The sequence below is a fragment of the Echinops telfairi genome, unplaced genomic scaffold (assembly GCF_000313985.2).
Source record: "Echinops telfairi isolate 266 unplaced genomic scaffold, ASM31398v2 ScPeMD7_7467;HRSCAF=8505_1, whole genome shotgun sequence".
Lineage (NCBI taxonomy): Eukaryota > Metazoa > Chordata > Mammalia > Afrosoricida > Tenrecidae > Echinops > Echinops telfairi.
In genome coordinates, this window is record NW_022111368.1 from 25,886,466 (window position 1) to 25,899,340 (window position 12,875).

The window sequence follows — 12,875 nt, forward strand, 5'->3', positions numbered from 1 at the left end:
TGAGCAGCCGAGTGCTTCTCCACCAGGCTCCTTTGAAGTAGAAAAGAAAGACACCACCCTGCAAGACAAACAAACAAACAAACGACTTTGTCTGAGGGATGTACACACCCTCCATTTCAAAAGGCGTCATTCAAATAACTTCCTTAATGCCCTTTCATTTTGAGACTTAATCTCTTTCTGGGTGTTTGGGAGGGATCACTCACAAAGAACCTTAAAACAAAAGAGATGAGAAAAGCACTTTGAAAGAGGCAAGTGCCATATGTATATGCATGGCCATACATATCATGATAGTAATAATTTGAAATGACAGGGAGCCAAGCTCGGCTGAGAGGGAGGTAATGGAATACACCCTATAAAGGGAGAGGTTAGTCAGCAGTGAGGGATTTGGGAACAGGGGACAACTCCTCCAGCAAGTGCAGCTACTTTGGGTGACAATTGGGTGCTAGTTTGATGGCTGGAGAGGGAGACGGGCGGATGGTACAGGTGGAAGTTGGATCCAGGAATGATTGGCTGAGCAAGAGAGGACATGTGAGAGAGAGTGCTTTAGCGAGTGGGTGGTGGGGCCAGCCGACAGTTCTCCCATCCGCTCAGGACCCCTGCTTGTGGTCTGACTTCATGGCTTTGCAGGTGGAAGTAGCCTCTCTCTCCATTCTTCGGGCTCTGGCTTCAACTTGTTCGTGCACAAGATTCTTACAGAGGGATCGTGGGGGACATGACTCAGGAGCTTTGCCGATTCCCAAACCTGGAGTTCGGTGGGAGAATGTCTTCCAAGTCTTTCTTCCTCTATCAGAAGCTAGTATTTAACACATGATCCAAGACACTAAGAAAAATATAGCTGCTTCTTTATTTTTATGTTTGCATGTGTAACAGAGAACTTTATATCAAGGAGCAAGTGTATATTGCTTTATATCCAGGAGCAATTGTATATTGTAAGAAAACATCCCATTCTAGTCCGGATCAAGTCCATAAGTCCGATATTAGCCCATATGTCCAATACTAGTCCATAAATTCCTTTTTAGACTCATGCAGCCATGAAATAAGGCTGAATGCAGGAAGATCACAGGCCAGTGGGTGGAAAGTCTTGTAGATCCAGTGGCGGTGGAAGCATTTCAGCACTGGCATGAGTCTCCATGTGGCTCCTCCAGCTCCAGGGCTCTGGCTCCATCAGTGTACCTCCATGTGGCTTGTCAGCAGGAAGACAAAGCAAAGAGAGAGGTGTGTGCTCTGCCTCCAGGGAGGAAGACAGGAGCTCCCAGAATCCTCAGGAGAAGGCCATGCCCACACAGAGGCCTCATTGGCAATGACCAGATTGACAGGCTAGACTCCACCCCTTCAATCAAATTGACAGGATTATGTAACTGCCACAGACCATCTATTGTCAACTTGCCACTTTTACACAACTCTTTAGCCATATATAATTTCTAAACAAAAGAATAATAAAATCATATCTGTACATAACAGGATAAAACTAAAATGCATACAATTTAATCCGTGCCAGCCTCATTTAAACATAATATTCTATAAGTGAATAAAACAATGATATTCTATGTCTAACAGCTGCAGTTAGGTGAATACCTACACCTTAATCCTAAAATCCTATGAATATATCCCCCCACCTATGAAAGTTTGCAGGCTAGCCATTTCATTATAGCTGCTTCTTTAAGGAGAAGAAAAAAGAACCCGATTCAGAGAATATCACTAATAAAAATTCTCCTGTCCATAACATTTTTTGATGAGAAGACTAGCAAACTTACTGTGATTGAATTGATTCTGACTCATAGCAACCCTACAGGACAGCGGTTCTCAACCTGTGGGTGGCGACCCCTTTGGGGGTCCAACGACCCTTTCACAGGGGTCGCCAAATTAATAACAATAGCAAAATGACAGTGGGGAAGTAGCAATGAAGATAAATGTTATTGTTGGGGGGTCAGCACAACATGAGGAACTGCATTAAAGGGTCGCGGCATGAGGAAGGTTGAGAACCACTGCTATAGGATATCATAGAACTGCCCATGTGCCTTTCCAAGACGGTAACTCTTTACGGGAGTAGAAAGCCTCATCTTTCTCTCTCAGAGCAGCTAGTGGTTTCGACCTGCCGACAGTGTGTTTAGGATCCGCACCAGGACTCCTGGAAAAAGTTATTGGGGGAAGCATAGGCCTCAAGCAGTTGCTGTTCAGGGTCTGGATTTGAGTCATTTATGTTTCTCGGTGTTGAAAACAGGAACACCTTGGCTTCCCATGTGCCACAGAACTAAACACTGCCCAGTCCGGTGCCACCTCACAATTGCTATACTGGAACCCACCGTGGCAGCCACTGTGTCAGTCCATCTGGTTGAGTCCTTCCCTCTAGTTCACTGCCCCTCCACTTCACACAATTCGCATCCAGTCAATTGGTGATGAGGTTCAAGGGTAGATGTCTCACCTTCCACACGGGAGAAGCAGATTCGTTTCTCCGCCAGAGCATCTTATTCTGTCAGTGGGGACTCGTGTGTTGCTGTGAAGATACTCAACGGATTTCAGCAGAAATGCCAGACGAAGAAGAAGACTCATTTCCGCCAAACCACTCGATGAAAACCCCATAGATCAAAGCAGTCAAATCCTCTCGCGCGCAGTCAGGACTTCTGGACAGCTGTTACAACAACTGGATGGTTCCTTGAGTGTTGGCAGGCAAATACGAGTTGGTTATTTCTCAACTAATGGGGAGAATGGTTGAAGCACACGACCTACTTTGCTTTTTTTTATTATGAGTCAAATGATTTCTTCGTTCGGACATGGGAAATTTCATTCCTTTCTTCTTTATTGATTGCCCCCCCTACATGATTAGCAATGGTATGCATGGTTATGGCAAGTGTTGACATTTAAACATCTTCAGTCTTACTTATTTTAAAATCATTTCAGGACCCGCAGTGCCCAATCATCAGTATGTCTGCTTTGTGGCTGCTTCTGGGCCTCCTTGTCCTGACTGGTGAGTCTTTCATTTTTGCCAAATGACCTTGGAGATGGGGGGATGAGCAAAGGAACATAATGACACTTCTGATGCTTGAAACCGCAGAGCGAAGCGCTATTTTTCTCCTAAGCTGTCCAACCAATCCTGGAGTTATAACAGCCACTGACAACCAACATGTTCCCTGTGGCCCCACAAAAGAGGGGGTTCTCGTCCAGGGGGGCTTCGAAAGTTTGCTAGCGACTGAACTTTAAATATATACCATTGCTCACCGCGCATACATTGTTTCACTGCAAGTACTTTCTGCTACCTTATTGATTGAATTTATTTATACACCATGCATTTCCACAGAAGGCTCTGAGGGGCTTTATACGACTAATCACTCAGACCAGGGAACGAAGGAGCCGTGACTCAGCTGACAGACAGGCTGACCTGGATGCTGTGATTAAACTTTAGATTCACAAAGAAGGTTCCTCCACGGAGGACAGTAGGGAAAATGCATAGCTAATGAGGAATACAAAAGGAAGGTTAGTTCCTGACTAGAGAGCTACTTTTCCCCTGGATTTAAATTCTAATAACTTCTCAGATAGGCTCTTCTGTTCACTCCCTTCTGGTTGACCCATTTACTCAGCGAATACAGTAAAGACTGTGAGACACAGAGCTCCTGGGATTGCTGACTCTCCCTGTCCTAGCAAGTGGCCCGTCTGTGACAAAGTACAGACCGTCCACTTTTCTTTTTCTAATCACCTATTTTAGTGGGAAAGGTTGGCGTTTTCTTCTTCTGACAAGTAGTTAGTTACCTTATACAGTTTCTGGCTTTAATGGGTTTTAATGTATTTTAAAATCCCTGTGGGTACTAAGCATGGATGATATAAGGAAATTCATGCAGCATAAAACATGGCTGGGGAGAAGTGCCCAAGGGATGATACTACCAACTATAATATTAAAAATATTTATCACCAATAATAAATCATAAAGATAAAGGTGTACTGATGAAAAGAATACAAAAACAACATAGTGACTCATTTAATTTTCAGCATGCTTCTACCAGCCCAGACCATTTTACTTCTACCTTTTCTCTCAGATTTCTCATTATAAGTTTGTAGAGTAGAACCGCTGATTCCAAAATAGCCGTCTTTTGGATGTGAGCCTACTGACTTTTCGGGTAAGACAAGAGAGGCTTAAATATACATTTTTGCAGGCCCGCAGGAGCTATCCAATGAGATGCAGTAAGCTGTTTCCTAAAGACTTTAAAAATCATTGTGATTTGATGCTATCATTCACTTTAGTCAAATAAAAATAGATAAGACTAGTCCAATGGAAAATTCTTACAGGTTTATAGTGGTGAGATGATTCCACAAGGAATAATTTCCTGCCTTCCTAAACTGCTCTCAGGCCAGCTACACTGTTCTAAGTCTAGGGCATGTCCCTGTCTCCAGTGGCCTATGTAGAGTGGCGCTGTGGGTTAAGCATTGGACTGCCAACCACGAGGAGGGCGATTCAAACCTGCCGGCCGGCCGAGGGAGAAAGTTGAGGTGGTATGCTCCGTTAAAGAGTTCCAGTCCTGGAAACCGAACACAGTGGTTCTCAACCTGTGGGTTGCGACCATTTGGGGGGTCAAACAACCCTTTCACAGGGGTCGCCCAATTCATCACAGTAGCAAAATGACAGTGATGGAAGTAGCAAGGAAAATAATTTTATGGTTGGGGTCACCCCAACCTGAGGAACTGTATGAAAGCGTCGCGGGCATTAGGAAGGTGGAGAACCACTGCTATATGGAAGCACTATGAGCTCTTAAGTGACTCAACGGCAGTGTTGCTATTATTTGAAAGGATCTCACCCTCCAAGGCTCTTCCAGGAGGCTGGAGTGACAATGACAGTGGAGGTTAAGAGAGAGAGAGATAGAAAGGGCAGAGAGAAAGGGAGGAAAAGAATGACCCACTATGTAGAAACGTGGTCTCAAGACTCACCTGCCTTAGGGAACGCTTATATGTCTCACTCTCTGCTAGCTTTGGCCCCACCTGGACTGCCTCCCAAAGCAGCTGACACCAATCCCTTCCGCAGACCAACAAGTTAGAAGTAGTTAAGGGACAAATGTTCAGAGTGTATATAATATGTAAGAAAAGGACTGGTTTATCAAACAAACAAAAAAACCAAGCCCACTGCCATGGAATTGACTCTGACCCTGAACAGCCCTGTCTGACAGGGAGTACTGCTCCCCGGGGTTTTCAGGATTCATCTTTTCTGGAAGCCGACTGAGGAATCCCACAGAGCACCTGGTGGGTTCAAACCGCTGACCTTCGTGCCGGCAGGTAAACACATAACGACTGCAAACACCAGGACTCCTGGCTGTCGGGAACAGATCACCTCTGACTTGATTCCGAGAAACCAACCAGAGAGCTTCAGGCAGGCACCGAGTTTTCTTAAGAACTGCAACCATTCCAACAGCCCTTTCCGGGTACTGGACACCAAAACTCACTGCCATTGAGTCAGTCCTGACTCCTAGCGACCCTGGGACCCTGTTTAGGGGAGTAGAAAGCTGCACCTTTCCCCATCAAGCAGGCTAGTAATTAGGAACTGCTGGCCTTGCAGTTAGCAGACTGCATGTAACCACTCTGGCACCAGGGCTCCCACAGGTGCAGGAGAGGAAGTAAGATTGTCCTTGTCAGTGTCTCATAAATCATCTTTCAATTGTGAAGTTCTTGTTTGAATCAGAGATGTTTTATTAATGCCACTTCATTCCTGGACAGAAAGACGGTCCAAACTATTGGAATGTAACGCCTCCTGTCGAAATGTTCTCCATTTGCAGATCTATCTGAAAGCAGCAATTGGGGATGCTACGGAAACATCCGAACCCTCGAAACCCCTGGGGCATCTTGTGGGGTTGGAAGACAACGAGGCATCAACTACTGTGGTATTTATAATCTCCCAGCCAGCTTCTACGCTGCTCTCAGAGAGCAGATGCCTATTAGCCAGGGTGGTCCAGTGCAATTCCGTCTTTCCCTTTGTATCGCACCCCACCCTTCCCCATGAGTCTTTATCCTTCCAACAGATCCTAAAAGTTCCCAGTGTCTCCCATGGTGCCAGGTTGTGCACTGGAGGGAGGAGCACTGGATGTGGTATCCAGGGTCCTTCTTCAAGTCCTGCCTCTGCTTGTGGAAGAAGCCTGAGCCTCCCTTGATAGGAGGCGCTGGTGCTCGCGTAGGACAGCTGTGAACTCAGAGCCATGGGACGGGGTGAGAGTGTTTGGAAACCACAAAAGAGCTCAGAAGGCCAGTGGCTAGTCAGGGAAATTAGTACGTATTGGTCCCCCACCCCCACCCCCGCCAGCATTCGGGTGATTTTATAAAGCTGTGTGCTCATACAGGATCTTGAGCATGATTTCTGGGTGAGACGCCTGTCGAGAGAAAAACCATAGATCAGCGGCTTCACATCTCATGCCCACTGTTACGGAGGAACAGGCATGACTGTGTCGCCTTGTCTTAGGATGGGGCCAGTGACAGGTGTGCCCAGGGACTTGTCCTGGAGAGACCCACTCTAGGGGCACTGCCCTATGGGGCAGCTCCAGGGGAGACTGATTCAAGTTCATGGGAAGAGTCGTTGTCTCAGGTCAAGGAGTAGCCACTGGGTATTTAAAAAGAACGTTTTACCACCTGTACAATTTGCCACAGGGTTTGAAACTTCAACTTGAGTTTCTCCGTCCCAAGCCTCTCCCTCTGGGTCCCTGGAGTGTAAGGCAGTCACATCAAGCCATATCAGACACAAGGGCGTAAAGTTGCATTTATCTGAAAAACAAACACCTTTGCTGTGTTCGGTTTGCGTTTGCTGTAGGGGTCCGAGCTTCTGAAAGGCTGGCTGAAATGGACATGCCCCTGCTGGTGAGATATCAACCCATCATGCGGACGGTCGGCCGGAAATACTGCGTGGACCCTGCCGTCATCGCCGCTATCTTGTCCAGGCAATCACATGGGGGCAACATTCTGCTCAACGTGGGGAACACGAACGATGGAATCGGGGTGGTGCAGGTAACGGCTCACCGTTCCCTCTGCCTGGCACATCTCCAAGGGGGCAGCATCCCCACGGACCGTTTTCATCTTTTTGGTGGAGGGCGCCCGGGAGCACAGTTCCATGAAACAGCGTGAAGGGGGGCGCCCAGGGATGCGAGAGGCATCCCTGAATGATGCAGATGGTGCACGCTGGACCACTGCGCTGAAGTTTGCTGGTTTGAATCCACTCAGCGGCACCCCAAAAGAAAGGCCTGGCAGTATGTTCTCACAAATATTCCAGCCAACAGCACCTTGTGAAGCGCAGTGCTGCTCTGTGAGTCAGCAGTGGGCTTTTGTTGCTGCTGTTTGAGTGGGGAGCGTCATCGTAACTCTGGTCTCTTCTATGATTCCAAGTCTCATTCCACATTTCTCTCCGACTCTACCCAGGACCACCTAATGGGATCCCTGTCCAAGCAGTTGGTCGTGATTGCCAGACACCATCTAGTTCCTCTGTTCTCAGGGTCATGCAAACTGTAGTTCACGTGGACTGCTAGTCCATTAGTCTAAAGGCAGCAATATTTTGGTAAAAGATCACCTAAAGTTGTTGCTGAGAAAACAATAAGCATTGTAGTCAATTTTTAAAAGCTTTTAAGACTATTTATCCCTCTGATGGTCTTTAAATTGGCTTCCCATTAATACTTTGAATGGCACTTTACACGCTTGTATATATGTTGCCATCAACATTTCCAAAACATTTCTTTCTACTTGAGCCCTTGGTATTAGCTCCTCTTTTTTCCCCCTTCCACCCCCCACCCTTTCAAATACTTATCTTATTCTCATTTGGAGCTCCACCCAATGCTCTCATAAGAAGTGGGGCGGGGAATCCATCCTTTTCAAGTGGGGCAACAGAGTCACAAGGAGGGAGTCTCGGCCACACAGTCTCATGGCAGCCGGGAACTGCAGACCGGAGGCCCAGAGCCGAATCGCGCTGGTACATCCAGCACTGTGTGCTCTGCTCCACTCTGCCTCCTTTCTAAAATCTCGTTCCTGGGAAATGGACAAGCCTGTCTCCTCTGACAATGAAGTAAAGAACACATGCAGACACTTTCCCGAAATAGGGTGAAATCTATGTGGAAGTGGTAACCGAAGGGGGTTGACTTATTATTATAATTAATCATTTTATTGGGAGGGGCTTTTACAAATCTTATAACAACTATCATTCAATTGTATTAAGCACGCTTGTATATATGTTGCCATCAACATTTCCAAAACATTTCTTTCTCCTTGAGCCCTTGGTATCAGCTCCTCTTTTTTCCCTTCCATCCCCCATCCTCCAGAGGGGTTTGACTTTAAAAAATCCATTGCTGTCCATTCTCTGCTGACTCATAACGGCCCTAGAGGGCTGCCCTGTAGGTTTCCTTTGTCACCTTTCTGAAGGCAGATGGCTGAATATCTTTCTATGGAGAGGCTGGTGGGTTCCAACCACTGACCTATTTGGTTAACAGCCCAACACTTAATCATTGAACCATCTGGACTCCTTAATCAAAAAGAGAGATAAGGAAGGCTAAAAGTACCTTTACACATTCAGATCACCTGAAAGGAAATGACAAGTGTGAATAGAAAGCCCCTTTCTGACCTGCTTGGAGGACGTTCGTTTGCTGCACTGAAGGAGGGAAATAGGCTAATACCTACTGACTCGCTGTTCTCGCCCCTCCACTACAAAAGCAGAAAAAGCAAACCAGGTGCCATCAAGTTGAGTCACAGCACCCCCTGTGGGTCAGTGCAGAACTGTGCACCGCAGGGCTTCCAATGGCCATACATCTCCAGGCCTTTCTTTCCAGGCACCTCTGGGTGGACTTGAACTGCCATCCTCTGGGTTGTACCACTCAGGGTCTTCAATCCTCAGGTTGCTTTCCGTGCCCAAACCTTGTAGCTTTGTTATTTATCCCCAGGGCGGCTGAGGGTGGCCTTCCTCCAAATGCGGATGAGAAAAAGAAAAGGGATACAAAGCTATTCACACTCCTCTGCCAATAGTTTGCCCTCTGACTCCCTCCTTGCAGGACTCGGGCCAATACGCTCCCACCTCCTGGATCAGCGAGTCCCAGCTTGCTGAAATGACGGAGGCTCTGACTGTTAGGATCAAAGGGATCCAGAGGAAGTTTCCAACCTGGACCCCAGACCAGTATCTGAGAGGTGTGTACACTACCAACTGGCCATTTGTTTCACAGTGCGGAATGGATAAAGACAAATATAACATGTCCTACCAGATTCCTGAAAGCCGTAATTGTCTCCCCATTGACAATCAGGAGAGACTAAGTTAACTGTCAAACACCCCAAAACAGAGCGGAGCTGCTAGGTCGGTGTTAATTATCATTTTCATTTCAGGTGGACTGTGTTCCTACAATGGAGGTGTTGGCTACGTCAGAAATAGCCAGGACCTGGGCTGTGACTTCTGCAACGATGTCCTTGCACGAGCCAAATACTATAAGAGACATGGCTTCTAATGCTTTGGATCAAATCGAAGATCATTATCATCTGTGAGACCTCGACTGTTACACAAATAAAACTAAACTAGTCAATGAGGGTTGTCACTGCAAACCGAAATTTGACCTGAAAGTCCTCAAAGTAACATGAGTCATATTAAAAGAAGAATTATAACCTGAGTTTTGTGGTCTGGTGTGTGTGTGTATGAGAGAGAGAGATTGAGAGACGTACAGGCTCTTTTTAAAAGGGGTTTAGCTGTAATGTAGATTTCTGTAAAATGAATCCTATAACTCATTGATTAGCCTTGCCAGAGGTTGCAAATAAAAATATGAGAATCTCAGTCAAGTTTGAATTTCAGATAAACAATGATTACTTTCTTAAGTATAATCCAATGCATTACTTAGGACACATTTTGTTGGTAGTACTAAAAATGGTATCTACTGTCTAGTGGTGAGAGTGGCAATACCGGGAGGGTGGAGGAAAGGTGGGTAGATAAGGGGAAACCGATTACAAGGATCCAAATATAATCCCCTCCCTGGGGGAAGGACAACAGAAGAGTGGGTGAAAGGAGTGGGTAAGATATAATAATATAAGAAATAATAATACTTTGTAAATTATCAAGGGTTCATGAGGGAGTGGGGAGCAGACGGGGAGGGGAAAAATGAGGAGCTGACACCAAGGGCTCAAGTAGAAAGCAAATGTCTTGAGCATGATGATGGCAACAAATGTACCAATGTGCTAGACACAATGGATGGATATATGGATTGTGATAAGAGTTGTATGAGCCCCCAATAAAATGATTTTAAAAAAAGAAAAAACGTTATCCATTTTAAATTTCAACGCACGGCCATTGAGTCAATTCCGACTCATAGCGACCCCATAAGCCAGAGTAGAGCTGCCCCTGAGGGTTTACGAGACTCTAGATCTTTACAGAAGCGGAAAGCCTCACCTTTCTCCCACAGCGCAGCCAGTGCTTTCAAACTGCCGACTATGCCATCAGCAGCCCAGTGAGTAAACCACTGTGCTACCAGGGCTCCTCCATAGTCTACCACACATGCCGATGCCACTGGGCGTCCCGTCTCTCATCTCGTCACCCTACCACTGACAGTCTGGATCAAATTCAAATTATAGTTGAAGAGTTTTAAAAATCAAAGTGTGTAAGATGGTGGGCAGGCCCATCGGAGCAGGGGAACATGTTTAGAAAAATCACTTCTGAAAAAGAAGAGTCACTTTTTAACTTTGCAACGTTTTTCTTAACCCTGGGATTGTTCTGGGTCATCTTAACTCACCTTGTCCTTTCCTTTTCCGGAACCACAAGACATCCTCGTAGGTTCTCACACATGCTCCCCAACTTTCCCTTCAAAGTGTGTAGAACTCAGCTAGACTGTTCCCTCGTTTGGGGGCATGTCACTCATCCCAGGAGCCAGGTCACAAGTTTTGGAGCTCACCTGCTGCTGCTGCTGTCGTCAAGTGCATGGACCTTACTCGGAAGGCCTAATAGGAGGGTGTGTGATCTACAAAAGTCATGAATGTTCCCTTCTAACAACCGTACAGTAACAACATGTTACAACACCAAAATAAGAGTCATCATTATCATTTCAAGAAGGTTCAGTTAATCTCTAAGTTTTGCTTTGAAGCAACTACCATGTGCTTAAATCAGTGGCTTGGGTCAGGTACACCTTAGTCCTCAAGGGAACGTCCTCTCCTGCTTCCAATGGCCTGTATATAATCGATAAACAATGAGCAAGTCCAGAGAATTGATGTTTTTCAATGATCATGATTGCAAAGACTATTGAATATACCATGGACTTTAAGAACAAACAATTCTGTCTGGGAAGAAGTACAGCCAGAGGGCTTCTTAGAGCCAAGGATGGTGAGGTTTTGTCTCTTGTACTTTGGACATGTCATCAAAAAGGACATCATGTTTGATCAAAGGTCAGCAGTAAGGGGAGAGCACCTCAGCAAGATGGATTGGCGCAGTGGCTGCAGCACCGGCTCAAACATAACAATTGTGAGGATGGTGAAGGAGCAGATAGAGTTTCATTCTGTTGTGCAGGGTCACTATAAATTGGAACTGACTACACAGCACCTAACAACAGAAGGATGTGCTTAACTCTGTAACAAACACTACAGTAGAGTCTCTGCTCTCAGACAATGGCAAGTCCTAACATTTCGAGGGAGAAACTCACATAGAAGAGATGACAACCAGCCACGCCTGAGCACAGGTTCAGATGTGAGTCCTGCACCTGGTGCACTGTGAGGTGTCCCCTTCTACCTACGTGGACTTGCCTATGTCACTTCGCCTCCTCCAGGGCCACTTCCCCTCTTGGTTTCCTCCACCTTCAACCTTTTAAGGCATATTCTCAAGGCTGCATTCAGTAAACGGATTCCTCCCCCGCCCCCTCCTCAGGGAGAAAATGACTGAGAAGGTCTCCTGAAGGCATCACTTTTGTGTTATGGGTTACACATCAGGCTGCCAACTGCAAGGTCAGTAGTTCAAAACCAACACCAGCTCTTGCCTCATGGGCCTCTTTGTCGGGGCGCCTCCGAGGGACACCGCTCCAGGCCTCCGGGGGTGGCAGTGAGCCAATTGCTATGCTGTGACCCTTCATTTTCTAAAGATGCATCCTGACTTGTCTCCACACCTGCGCACTGAAGAATGCAACGCCTTGATTAACTTGCTAAAGGAATGCCACAGAAATTATGCAGAAGAGAGGTCCAGGAGCAGGGAGCATGGTGATTTGATGCAAACGAAACTCTTGAATCCCCCAGAGGAGACTGGGAAATGAAGTACATTTTCCCCTGAAGCCTTGACTGAGCGAAAACCTCAAGACTCTTGGTTGAGAATCTGGTTTATTTGGTCTCCACGATCCTGTGACTGGAAAATATGACCTACGTTTGTACTTGAAGAAGTAGGGGAGCCCAGGACTCTGTAATTGTCAAGTGGGACCTTTAGTAGCAGTGATCCGCCTCCTGCCAACACACTTCTAGCGTGTCACCTTCCCCGTCTACAACCAGCTAACGCTGAGTAACTTATCTCCCTCAATAAAATAGCTTATTTTTAAAAACAAAACACCAACACCCACTCAGTGGGAGACAGATGAGGCTTTCTACTCCTGTAAACAATTGATGTCTTGGAAACCCACAAGGGCAGCTGTGCCCTGTCCTGTAAAGTTGCTATGCATCAGAATTGACTCAATGACAGTGAGTTTTGTTTTGTTTTATAAGCATGAGGAAAATAGGGTGTGGAGCATTAGTTATATGCCTGCGGGGGAAACATTAGGGTGAATAAAAAATAGAAAACTGCCATTTAGTAACTCATGAGGGTCACAGGAGGGCTGTGTTCTGAAATGTTTGCAACAGCTAATGTTTTAAAAGTAAACCACCAGGCCTTTCTTCTGAGACCCCTCTGGGTGGATTCAAACCGCCAAACTCATGGTGAGTAGCCATATACATCAATA

The 12,875-nt window shown here is 46.2% G+C and overlaps 2 protein-coding genes across 2 annotated transcripts; both read left to right on the plus strand.

Moving 5' to 3' along the window:
• The first annotated feature begins 2,922 nt into the window (after positions 1-2,922).
• Positions 2,923-9,434, plus strand: LYG1 (lysozyme g1). Its single transcript, XM_004704346.1, has 5 exons — positions 2,923-2,965; positions 5,754-5,858; positions 6,776-6,969; positions 8,991-9,123; positions 9,316-9,434. Exons 1-5 carry the CDS (start codon positions 2,923-2,925, stop codon positions 9,432-9,434), a joined length of 594 nt encoding a protein of 197 aa, XP_004704403.1.
• Positions 9,435-12,035: 2,601 nt separating this feature from the next.
• Positions 12,036-12,203, plus strand: LOC115873241 (COX assembly mitochondrial protein 2 homolog). Its single transcript, XM_045283852.1, has one exon. The coding sequence runs from the start codon at positions 12,036-12,038 to the stop codon at positions 12,201-12,203; it is 168 nt and encodes a 55-aa protein (XP_045139787.1).
• The last annotated feature ends 672 nt before the right edge of the window (positions 12,204-12,875 follow it).

Coding starts and splice junctions, on each gene's coding strand:
- LYG1 (XM_004704346.1), top strand. CDS start 2,923: ATGTCTGCTTTGTGGCTGCTTCTGGGCCTCCTTGTCCTGACTG. Junction 5,859..6,775: donor ACGAGGCATCAACTACTGTG/GTATTTATAATC, acceptor CGTTTGCTGTAG/GGGTCCGAGCTTCTGAAAGG. Junction 6,970..8,990: donor ATGGAATCGGGGTGGTGCAG/GTAACGGCTCAC, acceptor CCCTCCTTGCAG/GACTCGGGCCAATACGCTCC.
- LOC115873241 (XM_045283852.1), top strand. CDS start 12,036: ATGCATCCTGACTTGTCTCCACACCTGCGCACTGAAGAATGCAACGCC.